This window comes from Trematomus bernacchii, unplaced genomic scaffold (genome assembly GCF_902827165.1).
Source record: "Trematomus bernacchii unplaced genomic scaffold, fTreBer1.1, whole genome shotgun sequence".
NCBI lineage: Eukaryota > Metazoa > Chordata > Actinopteri > Perciformes > Nototheniidae > Trematomus > Trematomus bernacchii.
The window spans coordinates 2,644,856-2,665,072 of record NW_022987840.1 but is presented as its reverse complement, the minus strand read 5'-3'; the positions used below and the strand labels follow the sequence as shown (position 1 = coordinate 2,665,072).

Below are 20,217 nucleotides of genomic sequence, written 5' to 3'. Positions count from 1 at the left end.
CGCTGCAACTCTTGCTGAGAATCCATGCAGGCAGGGGCGGGACTTTATTTTGCTGAGCCACCATGCGGCCAATCATATGCGAGGACACACTAGGATTATACCATTATGTGAAAGAAGGGTGGGGGGCAGATGCTCCAAAGACAGCAGGTGTAGTGGTACAGGCCAGCTACACAGAGCGACATGGAGACGGGGAGCCGGATTTAAATGCAAGCGCGTCGGAAAAAGTCAAGAAATCTGCGAAAACCGAAAAAAGAAGCAGCATCTGGCTGCATTTCAATGATATTGGAGAAAGCAAAGCTGAGTGCAGGATTTGTAAAATGAAAATAACCTTCAGAGCAGGGTTTTGTTTTGGTAACCACTCAGGATTTATTGTCAGAGGTGGGAGAAGTTCAGATCTTGTACTTGAGTAAAAGTACAAAAGTATTAGCATCAAAATATACTTAAAGTACCACCTGCAGAGGGATCTAGATTCAGGTGGTCTTTTCCCCGTAGAGACCGCCTCGCTGCACATTATCCCTGGCATAAAGATAGATTGTGGGTCCCTTATAACATGTTGTAAACAGTGGAAATAAACATTCTGGTAACCTTAACATCAGGGATCTTATCCATTAAACTCCTTCTGAATCAAACCGTCACGGTAGCCTAACCTTACTGATCCCTCTTAAAATAGAAGACAAACACCTGACTTTACCAGCAGAGAGAAAATGGATTATTAAATTATTAATGTGACTAATAAAGAGCAGTTTGATTATTATTCTGTTGATCGATGTCATTACATTTGTTGAAAAGCACATAAGGACTTGTTTAAGACTAGTTTTGTCAAACAACTTTGACTTGACTTGAACTTTCCCATCCTGACTTGAGACTTGACTCGGACTTGAGCGCAAAGACTTGAGACTTGACTCGGACTTGAGCGCAAAGACTTGAGACTTGACTCGGACTTGCAAAACAATGACTTGGTCCCACCTCTGGGCATCAGTAAAGTGGAACTTCTGTATGAAAGCAATGTAAAGATTTGTATTGAACAAATCGCCGAATTTTAGGGGTTTCAGCGGCCAACACTAGCAGTTAGGAGGAAGCAGCCAGAGATATCACCACTATCGCCTCTTTAATCATGGCTCCAGCTGCAGTTCGGGGTGTGTGTGTAAATACCTCCCTGTATCTGTGTAGCTGGTGGAGTGCGAACTGAGAGGGAGAAAGTCACAGCCTTTGTCTATAGCTTTAACTCACACCACCGCCGTCTCTATTAAAAACGAGATGGTCTAAAAGCACTCTCGTTGTTTGTGACCGTTTTCTACATGCTGGTAAAACGGGGCAGCGCGAGGTGCATGCATTACCTGATGCGCCACAGTTCCCTACATTGCTGGAGGAACTGGTGCCGGTCCGGGGTGCATACATAAAATGATAGGCTAATTGATCACGGGTGGGCAGTGGCATGCGAGTGTAGAACAAGACTCTGGGTGTTTCTCAATCGCGAGTAAAGCTGCTTCAGAGCCACTATTTCAAGCATGCTACGTCATCGAGTGCCGCCGAAGTACTGTTCCAATCTCCAGCATACTTGGAAATCTACCGAGCCCGGCGTACTCCGTTTGGAGAAATATCGAGGCTGCACATGAGTAGACTCCGCGGTCTTAAAATCCCCACAATGCTTTGCGCACGGACCAATTTCCCCAAATCTGTGGAGGAAGATTCAAGGCGGGGCCTCTCATATGACGCACAGCTGCACACTTGCTAGCCTGTTCCACTCTTCGTTTTCCGAATGACAGGAAGTATTCTTGACTCGCTTCTGAAGCAAGATGCTCGGCAGACATGTGCTACCAAGCAAGCGTACTCGCGATTGAGAAACACCCTGTGTTTCATCGTTGTAATGAACATGATAGCGAGTGTATAGGCTGGTCCACGGAGGACTACACTAACTGTGTTTGTTGTTGGAGAGAAAGGGTAGAGAAAAAAGTCTATGCAAATAGCAAAAGAGTGTTTTTATGTCCTGCATCTGAGTGTGCAGAGGAAAATGTAAACAAGAAGCACACTGTTCAGGGTGTGCGCTGTAGGTGTAAGAAGAAAATAAGATTATGTTGTTTTAAGAATACATTCTTAAATTGTATTGCTGGTATGTTAAGATATGTTTGTGACCTTTTATAAACCCTATGCCTAGAGGCACCACTGCTGGTCGTAAAGACCTGCCTGAGGAGGTCAGGGTTGCAAAATCTGTCTGCTCTTTTAGGTACATTTTGTATAATTTGTTTCATTTATTCTTAATCTATGTGTTGTATGGTAATAATAAAAAATGAAAAAGTTATGTATTGAACACATTCCGAAACAAAGCTGATAAGACAGAACTAGACTCAGACATAATACGAATTATTGTAGAAACATTGTGCGCTGTTGCTGCAAAATGGAGACTTTGTTGATTATCTATTCCAACTGGCCACTGGATACAGATAATTAATATAAGTTGAAGTTCAATTACAGTTTTAAATATAGTTTAACATTCAACACTTTATTAAACTGCTTGAAATTGTTTCTCGTATCAACCAATTGGTCTCCATAGACATTACTAAAATTCAAATAATTGTTAAACTACTGACAAGTTTTCTGAAACCGAGCTCATGAACAAAAGAGTAAAGGTCGCTGGTTAAGCCAGGATCAATATGTTTGTTGAAGTTTTTATTGTGTGCATAATACATTTGTTAAATGAATTGAGCAATTCTTTAAAAGTCTAATGTTGCAATCTCTTTAAAATAAGTAATTACGAGAAAAATAGATGTTGTTTCCAAGGGCCTCTCCTTCAAAGGCCTACACTTTAAATCATGAGACTTCCAAATCATAACAGACAGAGATCAGTATCACTTTGTGTTGCAAGCCAAATCCACGTAAAGGTTCTACTTGAGCCCAATTTAAATACCATGAAGAAAGTCTTGAAGCCAGCTCAAGCTAAATGTCAAATGTATTTAATTAATGTACAGTTGTTTTGATTTATTTTAAATTCTCCAGTCGAGCTTCCTTCGAGTTTAGTCTAAGCAACAAATTGTTTCTCATAACAGGCGCCTCATATTCTCACTGCTGTCCCAAATGTTTTAACCTTAGGCAGACAAGCTGTTCGCACGCACGCACGCACGCACGCACGCACGCACGCACGCACGCACGCACGCACGCACGCACGCACGCACGCACACACACACACACACACACACACACACACACACACACACACTTTAAGTATTCACCTTATCCACATTGTAAATTGTTGCCTTCTTTAAAGTTATTAGTAAGTCAAGATTAATTATTAAATCAAATGGGGTACATAAGATAAAATAAATCAATAACTTTGACTTGATAATTTTGTTCACAACATTAGACCTGTCCTCTAATCTCTACTAGAATAAGATTTTAGAATTTACCTAATCTTGATGTCCTTTTCATTACAGAGCTGGGAAAATGGTGTATTGATTAGATTCTGATCCGTGCACGTCCAATTTTGACTGAATTTACAATTAGGCCAAAGGTAAAGAGAGACATTAATGACCTTGTGTCCCTTTTGTTAGTACGTGGTTCCATTTTGTCTATTGCCTTGGACGGCTTCACTAAAAGTCACCCAGTTCTGCCCTGCTGCAGTCCGGCTGAGTGCAGTCACAGAGATGCTATGGCTGCTCTACATGACATTAATGGTCTGGTCCGAGAATGGACACCATTTCCTGCTCCCAGAGAGAATGACACTCCTCAAACTGAACATTACAGCCGTTGATACTGTCTCACATGGGTCTGCTCCCCCCCACTGAGCCAGCCATGAACTGAAAGCATGACATCTGCTTCAAACACTTGGAAGCCTACCTGTCACACCAGCACCAACCCTTGGGTCAGTCAGATGAGACTAACGGCTTCACTTAGGGCATTGGTTCAGATACATGACTCTCGTTACCGCAGAGTGGGTTGGTTTTTTAAGGCTATTCATACTGCAACGCAGAGGATGCCTGTAAGTTGGCGAGCTGGTAAAAGCCCCTACTATTGTTAAAATAGGCCTAATGTCAGAGGCCTCTTAATGTCTAGTTCTACATGTATTCACATTATATAGACAATGTTTCCACCTAGTAAAACTAAAGGCTGCACGAAACTCAGGCTACAATACAACCATTCTGCTCTGCTCTAACGATTCAATTTATAGATTCTACATCAAAACAATTAGCTTGTATTGTTTCCAATGATAACGTCACCTTAAAGTGGACCTATCATGCTATATTTGAAAAATATATTGTTGGGCCATACCTATATAAAACATGTCTGTGAAGTTTTAAAAAAAAAAATACCAAACAGATCATGCATTTCAGCTATGCCTCATTTCGCTCTATTCGCTCTATTCCAGCCTTGTTTTTGCAAGGGCTGATTCTGTGACGTAGCTTTAATGCAAATGAGCTGCAGCTGACCACGCCCCCTTGCAGGAGAGGGGATCAGCTGCTGGGCTCTCAGAAGAGGGGGAGGAAAAGAGAGGCTCCGTTTTTTATTATTATATTATTATATCGAGTCGTTATTCATTTGTTTTAAAGTCCAATAAATAACAAAGAAGACCTCTGACCGGCACTTTTCTAATTTTGTCCGGAAGATTTAAACTTTAACGGACATGTTGACCGGCGAAAAAAATCTAACTGAAACTCTGCCGCACGGTCCCCTCGTCCCTTGGAAGAGGCGAAGAGGTGGGTGTTTGTCATCTGCTGGTGGACTACCGGAGAGAATTACAGCAGCAGGAGCAAACGCTTGCCTCGGGGAGGGAGAAAAAGAGCCAGAGCGTCTACAGCGGAGAATAAATAGAAGGGCAACCATGGCAACCATGCACGGGAAATCTTCTTCGCTGCTTTTGTGGCAGACTACAGCGCCACTTACAGGCCTGGCATACGTACTACAGCGTCTCCAGCGCTTTGGAGTGGTCTCGTGTGAACGGACACGTTTCTGGTGCCTGTTGCGTGTGGACGGAAGACTTTTTTGATAACGATTGCGGTCCGTTTGCAGGTGGAGCGTTGCCCATGTAGGCGGAGCGTCACCGCCCACTATTCCGGGCTGACATCAGCTCGGATGGAATCTGTATCCGCTCGTTGTAGCCCCGTTTTTAAAAGATTTGGGTACGGAGGAAAAGAGAGAGGGTTTTATTTTCTGACGCTGCGTGAGACACATATGTATAAAAGACATCACAAAGTGCATTTTGCATGATAGGTCCCCTTTAAGTGAAGCCTGACACATCAAATAATAGTCAGAACATTCAATTATTTTTTAATTTATGGCTTCCCGTTGGATTTGACGTAATCTGAACAGGAAATCGCACGCTCACTGCTTGATAGCGCGTGAAGGTCCGTTTACGCCGGTTGTTAAACAACATCGTTATGGGGAAATGCAAGTTTGCGTCTAAATGGTTGGAAGATAAGGAGGAAGGACAATCAATACTGTATATAGTAAATGTGAGGTAAAGTGTCGCCAATGTAACCGGTTAAAACTCAAAGTGGCGATGAGGTCTTAAAATGTATGGAAAGGGTCTTAAAAAAGGTCTTAAAAGGTATTACATTTGACTTCAGGATTCCTGCATATACCCTGGGCTAAATAAGAGTGCCCTCTAGTGTGCTGTCCCTGCATGTGCATGCTGGAGAAAGAGGATGCTTAGATGCTTTAATCTCTAGCTGTGTATAACAATTGTTTCATGTGTATTTCTCAGCATTCTCTCATTTGCTATTTTCTCTTTTGCCAGATAAGAATGAATGTGTTCCACTTCTTCCTGCAATGATTCCCAGTAATGTTGCAATTTATTCTGATACATCTAGAAGGTTTCCTGATTATTTGATACTATTTTGTGGATTTATTTTCTATATCTCTAACTCCCTCATACTCCAAAGTTGTCTGATTTGTGCTAGATGCCTCTCTGTTAAAAAAACGTCTAGAGCTGTATTGAAGTGAGATGATTGTATCACTCTGACATTATGTGTCTGTGCAACACGTACGTCTGCGACTCCAACCCCAAGCATGTGGCCATCGCCATGGACAAGTTCGGCTACAAGTATGTCCTTTCTTGTGTCTAATAATCCATTGAAGGCTTCACTGTTCACCGATTACACGTGTTTACCTGCAATACTTAATCCTCTCCAGGCTTCCGTACAAGATGTACTTTGGAGGAGTGTCCGCTCTGACGCCACTGCACTACCTCAAGATTAATGGCTTTCCCAACAACTACTGGGGCTGGGGTGGAGAGGACGACGATATTGGACTCAGGTGAGCCTTGGCCGAATGCTCTTAAGAATAAAGTATATGTAGCCAGTCACTCATTGTGGCATTTCCAGTGTGTGGTAGATCTCTGGATTAAGAGTAGATCTAGTATTACATTGAAACAGTTGTACTACCCTACTGTAGGTCAGACTCTGTTATCGGTACAAGATCAATGTTTTGATTTGTGTCTCTTGAACCACGTACTGTAAGGAGATGAGTGTGATCCAGTTGTACTGTGTGATAGTAGGGCTGTGCGATTATGGCAAAAATCATAATCACGATTATTTTGGTCAATAATTGACATCAGGATTATTAAATACGATTATTCATTGACTTTGAAAACATCAATTTATTGAACTTTAAAAAAAAAATACAAATAATAACTTGAACAGTATCTTATAACTGTTGATTACCCTGAACGTATAATTCAACTGAAAAACCAATAAATGAAATAAATGATACATTTATATTTACATTTAAATAAATAATATCAAAATAATAAATACCAATAAACAAGATCAACAAATATTTTGGAGTTAATTCAACAAGCTACTAAACATATATACATATGATAAATACAAATAAATGAGATCAAATATGTTGCAGTGTCACAACCTAGCAAAGCAAAATAATCGTTTTTTTCCGATTATGTTGTTTTCGTAATTGTGGCAGGCCAAATCGTAATTGCGATTAAAATACGATTAATTGCACAGCCCAATGTGATAGACATACTTTCTCTTCTTTTTAGAGTGTCTCTGGGGGGGATGTACATCAGTCGTCCGTCAGTGAAGGTCGGCCGTTACAAGATGATTAAACACAAGCTGGACAAAGGCAATGATGTGAACCCAAAGAGGTACAGTAAACTACTTGATGTATTTATTTTAATTTGGGAATTTAGGAGCAGATCTGATTTTAGTTTGCATGCAGATTAACACAAATGATGATGTAAAAGAGACCCTGCACTACTTGTTCATAAATGGAAACGGCAGAAACAACACTAACTGTTATGTCAAGTAAAATGCAAAGCTACGCAGCGTTCGGTCATCACTGCTCTGTCTATTCAAAGGTTCAACATGCTGGCCAAAACACGTCAGACCTGGAAGTCGGATGGGATGAACACAGCTGAATACGAGCTGATCTCACGGGAATACATGCCCCTCTACACCAACATCACTGTTAACATCGGCACTGAGGCCGGTCTACATCCCCCTCCACCTCCACATCCTCCAGAAAAAGCTGCAGAAAAACATCCAGAGAAAAAAGCACCTGCCGAAGTCCCAGTCAACGTCCCAGCCAAAATTACAGAAGGCTACACTAACAAAAAGCCAACACAAAAGACTTCTAATCATGTATAACGCTGCCATGACTTCAATGGGATAATCCTATTGGTCGAGCTGTAGGATGCTGTTTTTTCTCCTCAATCACCTGGAGCTGTTTTCACTTTTTGGTCCGTTTTTGGTGGCAGTTCTTTGTGGACAGTGGGACACTGATTTGGGTGATTTAAAAATGGTGATTTTCTTTTTTTGAAAATGAAAACAATTGACCTGAATTTGTCAACCCTTAGATGACGGCTCTCCACCTTGGCTCCTGTTCTATCACTGACTCTTCTTCCAATGGGAGCCACAGTGAAGGGTAAACGTTGGACTCTGTGAGTTTATATATCTACAGCGCTGTGGTCGCTGGCTAAACCTTGTGATGCCTTAGAAGCTTGTTTTGTTTTCCTTCTCTTCACTCGTACATTACATTATTCCGAATATTGGGTTTAATAGAGCAGTAGCTGTAATTTCCAGCAGTCGCACTCGTTTTGTTTGTCCAAATGCCAATGAGTACATGACTGAAGGAGACAGATTCTTGTTTCTAGTTGAGTGTGTGTGTGAAGCTGCTACAATGAGTGATGAATGAAGGAACTTGAAAATGTTGTTTGTTACTGCTTCTGACTGAACGCTGCACGCACGCCACCTGTCTGCAAATACCTGGGGTCTCGTTTAGAAAGACCTTTATCCGTTTGGTTTCTGCATCAGGTGGACTAAATCCTTCAAATGTTTTCAAAGTTACAGATGCTGTACATTTAATGTCATTTTCAGTGGAAATGCTAACGAGAATAAGAGTTCATTTTACGTCTTGGTTCTGTAAACCAAGGCCAAGGTACAGTTCTATGTAAAGGTAGTGCATTCAATTCAGCCTTTCACATTTCAGCATATGGGATATCTACATTTGATTTTTTGTTATTGTGTGCATTCACCTTTATCCAATAGAGCACCTCTTTGTGACGGTGATCAGTCCTCTGCCTTCAGATGAGCTTGAGATTCACATCAAAATGGAGTCTGTCTTGCTTTAAGAAAATGTTTATTTATCATTTGATCATGTGCAGTGTACTTTACATCTCCTTATGTAGATGTTTCCCCCTAAGAGTGCTGGCTTACTCCCACAACACTTTATATGCAGTCAAATGTTATAATGTATCTTTTGCCCACTTCCTTTCCTTAATCTATACATATCATGGAGAAATGCACTCAAAAAAGTAAAAATATATATATATATAATTTACCTCAGTTCTATTGAAGGAATATTATGATCTTGTTTGTGTTTTGAGAGAATTCTGTGACTTCTTGTTAGGATATGATTCATTAAAACCGCCACAGAATAGTGTCTAAATGGCACTCAATGAAACTGTGTTAAAATTAAGCAGATTATATAATTTCACGGTTTCTTAGCAATATTGCTATAGTCTCACCACAATGTTTATTTTTCTTTTCTGTTCTCCCCTTTCAAACACACAGAAACTATTTGTCCCCGTGTAATTTTCAAGTTTCTCCATAATCTTACTCTGGAAGCCTTCACATCGAAACATCTGCCATTTCCTTTCCACTTGTGCCCGTATACTGCATGTCTGCTCCTCCTTCGCTTCTCTCCACTCTGACAGATTTGATTGTAAACATGCGAAAAAAGAAACAGTCCCCTCTTCCACTGAGAGTGGCTGTACTGGCAGGTGAACAGGCTGAAACCAAAGATGACTGCATGGAAAGCTGTGTCGAGGGATAAAACATTGTGTGTGTGTGTATACTTTGTTGTGAATGATTTCCGTACTACTCTTATGTACATACCTTTCATCTCTTCCTATCAATACTTGTATGTTGTTCAAAGAATCTCACACCAACATGTATTCAAAACACTCATAATTTACGGTTGTTTATTTTTTGTGAAGAGATGAAGATGGTCCATGATGATTACAAGTGATTTATTTTCTGAATGCTGTACTGAGAACTTATTTTTTCATCATGACATTGGGCATTTGTCCGTGTTAGTGGACGAATTTGAGCTCTGAGAGTGTCCGCCTGTGATTTTCATAATTAGATGACTATATACTGTATTATCATTTTGATGTGACTTCATATTCGACTCCTATGGCCTTAGCAACACATAATAGTGGTATTTCAACTTGTGCTCACTAATACAATAGCATCTTTATATCAAGACTTAATATGCATGGCAACAAACCTATTAGCGAGGAAGTGTACCGAGCACAATGTGAAGATGATACATATCAGTGCTCCTCTAGAAAAATATGAAGCATGCTGAAGTGTCTATGTTGTGAACTGGAAACGTTCTTATTGTGACTGTCAATGCAAGTTTCTGCTGTGGGGAATGCTCCTCACTGTTAAATGTAAGGATTAAAGCAGGGCATTTCTCAGAAAGATGTACAAAGGAAGCTTATATTCCCAAAGTCACAGCATACAGTCTCCATCATCAACTGCAACACTCAACCTGATGTTTTGTGTTTCTGATTTAAGCTACTTTACGTTTGATTTGACTCCGTTCTGATGTAGATCAGCAGCAATAGAAAGCAGTCATCACAGGGTAGCACTGAAGTAACCAAGAGCAACGTGACTTTGTGAGTTATTTCTGCTCTTTATGAATTCTGCACAGTCCAGAGTGGCCTTAAATTCATTAATAAACTGATTATTCAAAAGCAATGCTTCACATGTTTTATTTTTCAATCGTTTTTTTTTTGCAACTTACGTTTATCGTGCATCTCTTTGTACAATTCCTGTAACACCATTGCTGTCAAAGCTAGCCGTCTTAAAAAGGATTATCACATGGTATTAATATGTGAGGGTGATGACAACTCTATGACCTAATAGATGTATCACTTAGTGGGAAACGACAACACCTTTCCCACTAAGTTGTACATGAGGCCAGGAATGTTGTCAAGCTGGAAAGTAAACCCACTTGGTTAGATTTTTCTTTCTCTTTCTTGGCACAATATTATAAAACTCTTCATATCACAAGAGAAGGTAAACAGGTTGTTTTATCTGACAGACAGTATACCAGATAGAGTTAAGAAAAGTCATCAATTGTCACCCAACATGTTTTGAGTTCTCTTTAAAACTTCATAAGTATATTGAGTATCTTACACTCTGGGATTATTTTGCATGAAAGGTTTCAGAGTATGAATGTCCATTAATCAGTTCAAGGCAAGCACATTCAAACTTTCCAAGAATATAAGTTTAAATAATAACAATCACAATGGGAAATAACTTTGTTGTTGACCTGACTTTCAATCTAGCACTATTTATACAATATCTCAACAACTTCGGTAGCTACTTGCTTTAAGTTAAACAGGAATATAGTATGATATACAGCTCCAGATACAGACAACTGAGAAAAAAGTCCACACCGACTGTGGCTGTCCTTATTTGGATAGTTTCTGTGAACCTCAAATCACCTCTGATATGTCTGAATATCTGATGTCAATATTAGAGAAAGCTAAAATACCAATTTGAATGAAAACAATGTATTTGGTTTTGTGTGTCTGAGTAGTCAGTAAGCTGACACCAGTAGTTTCTTATATAGATCAGCAGCTTCTTTGTTACCAAGGAAGTCATTTAAGGAAGTGAAAATGATGGCTGAAGCAACTCAGCTGAAAGGATTGTTTAGCTGTATTTCCTTGTCTTACATTGTAAATACCTTTGAGTGCATACTGTTGGCAAGGATAAGACAAGACACAAAAACATCACTTTTGGTTCTGGATAGACGCATAGTGGCTGATAGGAGCTAAAATTGTCAAAGAATACCTATACTCAATAATGACCTACAGGCAGTGGCGGTTCTAGACCAATTTGACTGGGGGGGGGCCAGGCTGGGGCCAGTTATTTTCTGAGAGGGGCACAATAAATGCAGGACGAAAAAGACAAAGACAGTATGAAGTAATTGCGCATAAGAAAACAATGCAATACAGTTATTGGTACACATATTTATTTCAGATACTTATAGTTACAGTTTTTACTACTAGAATGACAAATAACGTTAGTTCCGCCTATTCCGTCAGCCAATAAATCGTTTAATCATAAACTTTTCATTTTCAGGGGGGCCACAGGGGGGTCAGTGTTAAAAGTTACCAATTTGAACCAAGACATTTAGGCCAAAAATATGTTCCTCTACAAATCCAAGTTTAGTGGCTTTGGGCTGAAGTGCAAAGAGCTTTTCATACAAATTAAATAAAAATGATAGCCGAGCTATGGTTGGAGGGCCAAAAACGTCTTTGTCCTTACCCAAACTGATCCACCAAGATTCATTAAATCATTTAACAAGTTTGTTTTTTTAACAAACAAATAACACTGCACATTTTCCTAACCTGAGACTGTCTTGATCCATAAATGAAGTATGTAGCTTGTATGTTTAGCCATAGAAGTCACCAATTTAAGACCTAATAAAAACAGCAAAAAACAGTATTATTTTATAGTTTGCTCCTGGCCCATGTTGTCTTACTCTGATTTCAGAAACCATTTTAGTTTACAGCGATCAACTATAGTTTTCTTGCTTCTTTTCATTACAAAAAACCCTGAATCCGCCTCTGTAATTGAGATATCAGGATTTATTTATATACAAAACAATACACATAATGTACGAGCCATGTTCACAGTGTTATGCATTCAGATACTGATAAAACATTCACAGATGGTTGTTCGTGCCTGCAGATATCTTTTTCTTGCCAAGTAAATTAGATATCAAACAAATTCCTAACATGGCTGAATAACTTGTTACAGCAGAACCAAAGCCTCTTCTCTATGTTTCCTCAAAACCATTTCAACCTATCATTTATTTTCATTTTCGTATTTATGTGTGCAAAAAAACAAGCACCTGTAGTTTCATCCCAGTTTACACGTTGATTCATTGGAAAAGTATTTAACATGCTCTCTTAAAAGATACCAAAAGCTAGGTGACCCTGCACTAATCGTTGTGAACCAGCACATTCAATCCTTTTATAGGAGCTACTGTACATTATCTGCCAAATAAGAAATCCCTTTATTCTATCTTGCTATTATACTTGACATCAACAAACTTGACCATCTGTCCACCCTCAGTCACCACCTCCTGCTTCCATGTTTGAACCTCCCTGTTTTTAATCTCATAGCTCTGCGTCACCACCCTTCCTGTTGTGGGCAGGTGTCTGGGCAGGTTCTGGTCAGCACCTTGGAAAAACTTCCCTTTCATGAGGTCTTCGGTGCGCTCAGTTCTGCCTGTCGGGACCAGACCCTGGTTTTTGTTCTTGTCCTCCGTCCTATAAGGGGAAGGAGGAAGGGGCATTGCTGCTCGAGGAGGCGGAGCTTTGAACTCTGGTTTCGGTGAGCGCTCCAATTTCAGTGGCGATTTCTCCATGGTCATTGGAGATGCACCTCTGTGACCAGGTGCTGGAGACAGTTTTCCGACACTGATGTGAGGTGTTGCTGGCTTAAGGTAATCTTTTTTAACGGGGTTATTGCCTGGACCTCCGACCCTTTTTATCTCACTCATGACCCCACCCATGGAGGCTCTCAGAGTAGGGTCGGGATGCACCATCCTACACACAACATGGCAGTAAGGCTGATCCTTCAGGATATCATTGATCTTAGCTGGACAGACGCTGGGCGTGTACAGCCGGTCCCGGGCACAGAGCTCGGCGATGATTTTACCCATTGCCCACACGTCTGAGCGCTGGTCCCTCTGACTGCCCCTCTGCAGAACCTCAGGGGCAGAGTACGCATTATTCCCCTCGTCTTTGGCAGAGTTTTGACCATACCGGAAGAACTTAGCCAATCCCAGGTCGATGATGACCGCTCTGTTTGTGTCATGCTCCACCTGAAGGACACATGAACTTTATTTAATTGATATTCTTACAAAATTAAAAAAACAATTCACAGAGATTTAAAAGTGGATAGACGTGCAATAAGGCCGTCATTCGGTTTCAGCTACTGCCCAGTGATTACAAGTATCATGGAATAGTCTACTGCCATACTAGTAGCTCCACCAGTTTAGCTTGTTAGCATGGTATTCTTGTTTAGTGAGCATTTAACGCTAAGTCAATCTGAGGCTGCAGGTATTTAGTCATATTAAACAAATTAAACATTAGACCTAATGATGTAGCTGGATGAAAAGTTAAGGGCTCACCAAAGTTATTACAAGTTATCCTGAGGGTTTTTTTAAAAGCTTGTATTAAATCTCATGTCAGTAGTTGGTAAGACGTTTATTAACATCTGGAAATGTGAACTTCATCGTGGCGCAAGAGGAAATGTCAGGCATTGAGCAAAATCATTAGAATTAGTTCTTTAAGCTCCATGGATATCTCTAATAAAATGTAATGTCATCTTATAGTTACATATTCAGTCAGGACTATATGTCCCCTGTAAATCTCTGTTGTGTTGTGCATGCTGACAGTCTGCACAGGCCTCCACTCACCATGATGTTGTCAGGCTTGAGGTCTTGATGGACAATATCTTTGGAGTGAAGGTGGTGCAGCCCTTCACACATGCCGGTGATGATAGTTCCTTTGATAGACGGAGTCAACTGCAAGAGACAGACATTTGAGATCAACTTTAACCAGACTGGCATCAAGTATGAGCCACATTAGAGTCAAATCCACTTTTCTCACATTAGGTTACATCATTTCCCTTCAGGCCTCAATAAAACTGCTGTTCTGAAGAATTGTGAAGCTATTGTTTGTTGACATGATAACTTTACCTTTATTTTAGATTGTGCTTCTTTAAAGATGGTGGTCTCCAAGTCTTCTCCAAAGATAAACTCTAAAGGAATAATCCATTTTCCGTCTTTGAGATCTATTTTCCCCAGTAGCTTCACAATATTTGGATGACTTGCCTTCCTGCAGATCAGTGGTGGAAAGTCATGGAGAGAGAGAGAAAAAGACAAATAAGATCAAATTAAGAACCAACTAGATACTTACTGGGTACCTGTATAGAGGGTAATTGTGTTTAAGAGAGACCTAGAAGTAAAAGACACACACATCAGAGATTCTTTTTTCAAAGAATGGTTCACATATTTTGGTTGGAAGATAACACCAACAATTGTTATGGTTATTAAACTGTGTGTTATATTATCTATATAGTGGCTGTAAATGGTATGTCTACTTTTGTCTTTTTTGGTATTGGAAAAGAGTTGAGTCTCAAGAATTGCAACTTATTGCATTATAAGGTATACACTTACATTATTATATATTTGTGTTTATTTCTCTTTATCTTTTTATATCCTGCTTGGCTTTCTTTTGGGTCTGCAAACATAACTAAATCATGTGTACTTACTTGTACACTTCAGTCTCTCTATCCAGGTCGTACTTGCTGATGAGGTCTTGTGGGACTTTCTTTATAGCAGCCCAGGTATCGTTGTACTTCTGCTTGTAGACCTTCCCAAAACAGCCTTCTGCGATTGTTCTGGTGGAGTATGCCATCTAGTAGATAGGAGGTAGATTGTGAGGGCATTTTGACAATAAATATGTACAACCTCAAAACATTTAATTACAGGGGACTGAACTGCAGAAAAGCTGCACTTTTGGCAGTTTGGTTAAGAACATGTTCAACATATTTTTTTAGGCTTTCAAAAATGAAGATGTTTTAGATGCTGTTCTATAGTCTGTTTGTGAGCGCTGTTCCTGTTGGCCAATGAAGGTTTTCTTGTAAATGTTGCTGGGATTTTTGGGACTTTCCTCTTCATCACTTTGCGTACTACTTGCTATGTGTTTGTTGTTTTGACTGTGCTACAAGAACAGATCAAATAACAGCAAGGGCAGAATATGACATTTCAAATAAGGATTTTTTCAGATACCTGCAAATTAGGAACGTGATCCAATCAATTATTAAAAGCAATAAATTGAGATCGGGATTGTTAGAAGAGGAGGAGATATTGATGTCATCGAGCACGATCAAAGGTAAAATTAGTGAATTTAATGCAGTTTTTTCTAAAAGAGCTCAGTCATCATTTCTAACTTTAAAAAAGATCTGGGAAAAGGACTTAGGGATACAGATAGATGAAACTACTTGGCTGAATATTTGTGAAAGAACACATTTTCCATTCACAAGCAATAAAATCAAAGAAGCAAACTTTACATTTATCAACAAATTTTACCTCACACCCATAAAGATGCATAACATTTCCAAAGAAAACTCTCCAAAATGTCCGAGATGTAAAATAAAAGAAGGAACATTTATGCATCTGTTTTGGGATTGTGATCTCTTGAAACATTTCTGGGATTCGATTCATGCTCTCACAAAAGCCGTTTTAGACATGGAAATTAGCCTAAATCCATGTTTTTTTCCTGTTAAATGACATGCCAAACTTTAAACTGAACCCAAAACATTACAGAATACTAATCACAATAACATATTTTGCCAAGAAATGTATACTTTTATTCTGGAAGAATGAACGTCCCCCAACATTTAAACTTTTTCATTGATCAGATAACACATTTTTTACCCTCTGGAGAAAATGACATTGGAAAAATATAATCGTGGACATATTTTTCAAGCTTCAAGGTTGCCATTGTTTTCTTATTTGGAAAACATATCTGAGATATGACCAGTGATGGAATGGTGCATTCTGTGGCTATTTGTCCTGACGGCCGGAAATACGTGTTATGGTGTTGTCATTGTCTACATTGTCACTGTATTGTATAATTATTTGTATTGTATAATTATTTGTTTGTTTTACTTGTTTGGTTTTTATTTTATTTTTTATTTATTTATTTTTTGGTTCTATTTTTTTTCCTTTTCCTTTTTATGTTTATTTTCATGGCTCTGTTGTTTAAGTTATATTGATAAGCATTTTTTGGTTTTGCCTGTGCGGGTATGTGTGGGTGGAGGGAGGGAGGGGGGAGTGTAGTGAGTGTACTGTGATATTACAATATAAATGAAATGGCATCGATTATTGTACACTATAATGAAATAAAAAGACTTGGAAATTTTTTTTAAAAAAATTAAAAATAACAGCAAGGTTAAGATTATGTTATCTTGACAAGCAAACAGACGACTCATGATAAATTGAATTCCAATCCGCGTTGTACATCAGGTACATTTTTAAGGTTATTAAGAGAGCTACCGAACTAAATCAAAACAGTCTACAATAGTAGAAAGCACTGAGTTTTCTTCTAAAATGTTATACTTTTGGTTAATGTTGCCATTTTACACTACTTAATTACTACTATCTTGATTCTTAAGATAGTTTCTTTAAAGATAAATCTTGAAATACAAATATAAGAGTATTCAATTCAATATTAGATTTGTACCCAAGTGAAATAAGACTCAATTGCAAATAAATTATAACACTGACAAATGTTACTACTGGTAGTTTTCATCCAGGCATCTTTCAGCATGAATGGGACTGTCAAAGAAATTGGATCACAATGTTCAGTAAGGGAGTGTCAATGTTATTTAGTTAGGCTGTGTGCTTGTTCTCCTTGTTGAGGATTTGGATCAAAACCACTTTTTACCGCCACACATGTACCCAGCACAGTACACACATTTAAGTGTAGCCTCTGCATTTAACCCATCAGTTCAGTAGGAGCTAAAATCGCTAATCGCTAGTTAAAATCTTAACCAATGTTTAAATCACTTAACACAACTAAGCCTGGTCTGATCTAAACATACACGTTTATCTTTTTTAAGACAGAAGAGGGGCCTCCAGTGAAAAGACTTAAAGCAACTTAAGTCCTTGATCATTTTGCAAATCATTTTGGAATTGGAATAAAAAAGGGTACCAGTACTCTAAATCAGCAACTGTTTCAAGTACATTTTATTTATACAGCCCAAAAACAAGAATTTGGCTCAAAGGTCTTTACAATCTGTGCAACATACGACTCCCTCTATCCTTATCCTCATATCTTTGATTCAGTAATTAAAAAGAAACACAAAAAACTTTAACAGACAAGGAAAAGTTAAAAAAAAAAAAAGTACTGTAACGTCCAGAAATTGCCTGTTTTTCCACAACTAATCAGGGAGGTGTCCGGGGCTCTCATAGAGAACATGACGTAGCCTATACATGTGCCTGCATTCAGGTCATATAGTATCCTATAATGCTGGTGGGTTTGTTCTCTTTACTGTATATTTTAGAAAAGCTCACTGTACTTAAAAAAAAGTATGAAAGGCAGCGGATATGGCTAAAGCCTGACTCCTACTGGCGGTTGGTTAAATGACTCCTCGTCCCTGAGTACACTCATGCATCTTTCAGCAGTAAAGGAGAGAGGGAATCAATGGAGCTGCCAGGGAGGACACATGCGTCATGAGGTGCCTGTACGCAGTAAGAAGTAACGGTACGCAGATGGGTACAAATCAGAAGTCCCGGTACTGCGTACCGGTGAAGTACCGGCCCAATTCAAGCACTGGGTTAATCCACAAGAAAGTTTATATTTCTATTATCCCGGACACAATATTTGCTCATACATGTGTCATACTTATGTTCCTAACTAAAAGATTTAGAAGAATACTCATACTTTAGTGACTGACGTCTCACAATGTACAGACGGAGGGAGTACTGCGACTAGTGAACTAGTACATTCTGTTATGTTTCTTAACATCTTATATCTGGTAGTTGAGGTTCTCTTTACATATGTTACAAAAAGCCGTTAAGGTGCTTACCTTTCTACTGAAGAGGGAATCCTTCCTGCTGTGGAGGGAGAGCAGGTCTGAACAAAAGGGAACAGGGTTGCTTCTCTTTGTACCTGTTTGTCCACACCTCCTTGGATCTGAGTCATGGCCTTCCAAGGAATCATCTATTCCTGAGTAATAGCTCAGAGATGACAGGCATACTGTACGAATGTAGTGTTCAACCAATGAGAATACAATCATTTGTCATAAACAAAAGGACATGTGACTGCATGGATGATGTTGCATATACAAGCCCTGATAAAGGGGAAATTTCCAAACTGATGACCTGGTGGTTGATATGGAGGCAACACCAATTATATAAAATTAAATATAGTAGACTTTACAGTATGTGAGAGTTGTGGACAGATTATTAAATGATGGGCCTATAAGGACAAAGAGGATGGGTCAGATTACTTACTAACTAATTGAACTTACTAATGTTCTTACACAATAAAGAAATGTAATCTAATGTGAGCACTTTATCATTTAAAATATTGCAATTAATACAGTACTTGAAAAGAAATGGACGCAGCCACAAAACTTTGAGCACCACAAATATTATATTTTTCAGTTTTTATATAAAAAAACATTTTCAACCCAAATCAAATTCATGTTGCATTTTTAGCAATTAACAGATATTCAAATCAAATTCCCATTAGAGAAACAGGACTAGCACAAACTGCAGGTGTGCTGTGCTGATTCTACAAAATGTCACTTTATTTATCATAAGTGTTGCACTGATATGCTTGGTATCCAGAAGACACATCCTATTGATGTTCATGTCTCCCAAAACTACTGGATACCTGTCAGATGGACTGCATATCAGAAGACTGTGTTAAGGATTGTGAAAGGATGTTAAAGGCTATGTTTGTGCTGTCTTGGTCTGTGCAGTGACTCTCACATGGTCAGAGCAAAATCGGTTCATTGTTTAATTATTAATTTATTGAGATTTCTCCTCCATTTTGCATTCATCTGTCCTTGTATGAAGCCGTGGGTGTCGTTGTTTTTTCACCAAAAGTTGTCTTAGCTCCACACCCAGTTCAAGGTAAACACGCCCTTTTGTTCAACCAGCTGACATTAAACAAACAGTAAATGTATGCTACTGTGATCGGCAGGCAGTATTAGTCAGTTTTCCAGATGAGAAAATGTATCCGAGGGGCTCGTTTCAAAGACTCATATTTAAACTGGTAAGTCTCGGCACCATCACAACAGCTGCCGAGGAAATACCAGCTTCCTGCTGAACAGTTAGTCACTCAACCCTAGTCCTTAAAAGACGTCTTCAATTCACTTCAAGTTCTCGTTTCATCTTTATCTTCTTTTTACATCTACAACAACATAAGCCTCACAATAATATTGTATGAACTTTTGCTTTTTATTTTTTAACAATCAGACAGATAGTATTAGTACTCTGGGCTTATGTGTTGACAGTGATCATAGGATATCTCTAAAAAGTGTGGCTTGATTTGAATATAAGTGTGAGTCGTTTTTGTTTTTTTTTAAAACAATATTCTTGCTGTTTTTTCTTCGCTTTAGAATTTCACTGGGGACACATGAAATCAGCACTTGTCATACTGGAATCAGCATTTTTTAAATAATTGATATGTGTTTTTATTTGACCTCTGTATTTTTTCTTTATCTATAGTGCAAACAAGAAACAAACCTTTTTCAAAGTGAAAGTGTTAGAGGACGAATCTGAGCTCTGACAGTGTCCACCTGTGATTTACATAATTAGATGACTATATTACTGTATTTCATTTTGATGTGACTTCATATTCGACTCCTATGGCCTTAGCAACACATAATAGTGGTATTTCAACTTGTGCTCACTAATACAATAGCATCTTTATATCAAGACTTAATATGCATGGCAACAAACCTATTAGCGAAGAAGTGTACCGAGCACAATGTGAAGATGATACATATCAGTGCTCCTCTAGAAAAATGAAGCATGCTGAAGTGTCTATGTTGTGAACTGGAACCGTTATTGTGACTGTAAATGCAAGTTTCTGCTGTGGGGAATGCTCCTCACTGTTAAATGTAAGGATTAAAGTAGGGCATTTCTCAGAAAGAT

At 38.9% G+C, this 20,217-nt stretch overlaps 2 protein-coding genes across 2 annotated transcripts; one reads left to right on the top strand and one right to left on the bottom strand.

Annotated features, from left to right (window-relative positions):
- The first annotated feature begins 5,957 nt into the window (after positions 1-5,957).
- LOC117500538 (beta-1,4-galactosyltransferase 3-like) lies at positions 5,958-10,214 on the top strand. Its single transcript, XM_034153421.1, has 4 exons — positions 5,958-6,034; positions 6,124-6,246; positions 6,989-7,093; positions 7,307-10,214. Exons 1-4 carry the CDS (start codon positions 5,958-5,960, stop codon positions 7,593-7,595), a joined length of 594 nt encoding a protein of 197 aa, XP_034009312.1. The 3' UTR covers positions 7,596-10,214.
- Positions 10,215-12,487: 2,273 nt separating this feature from the next.
- LOC117468564 (serine/threonine-protein kinase Nek6-like) lies at positions 12,488-18,266 on the bottom strand. Its single transcript, XM_034112755.1, has 5 exons — positions 18,138-18,266; positions 14,814-14,959; positions 14,239-14,377; positions 13,957-14,064; positions 12,488-13,359 (listed from the first exon to the last, which is right to left on the bottom strand). The coding sequence occupies exons 2-5, from the start codon at positions 14,957-14,959 to the stop codon at positions 12,547-12,549; spliced, it is 1,206 nt and encodes a 401-aa protein (XP_033968646.1). The 5' UTR covers positions 18,138-18,266; the 3' UTR covers positions 12,488-12,546.
- Between the last annotated feature and the right edge of the window lie 1,951 nt (positions 18,267-20,217).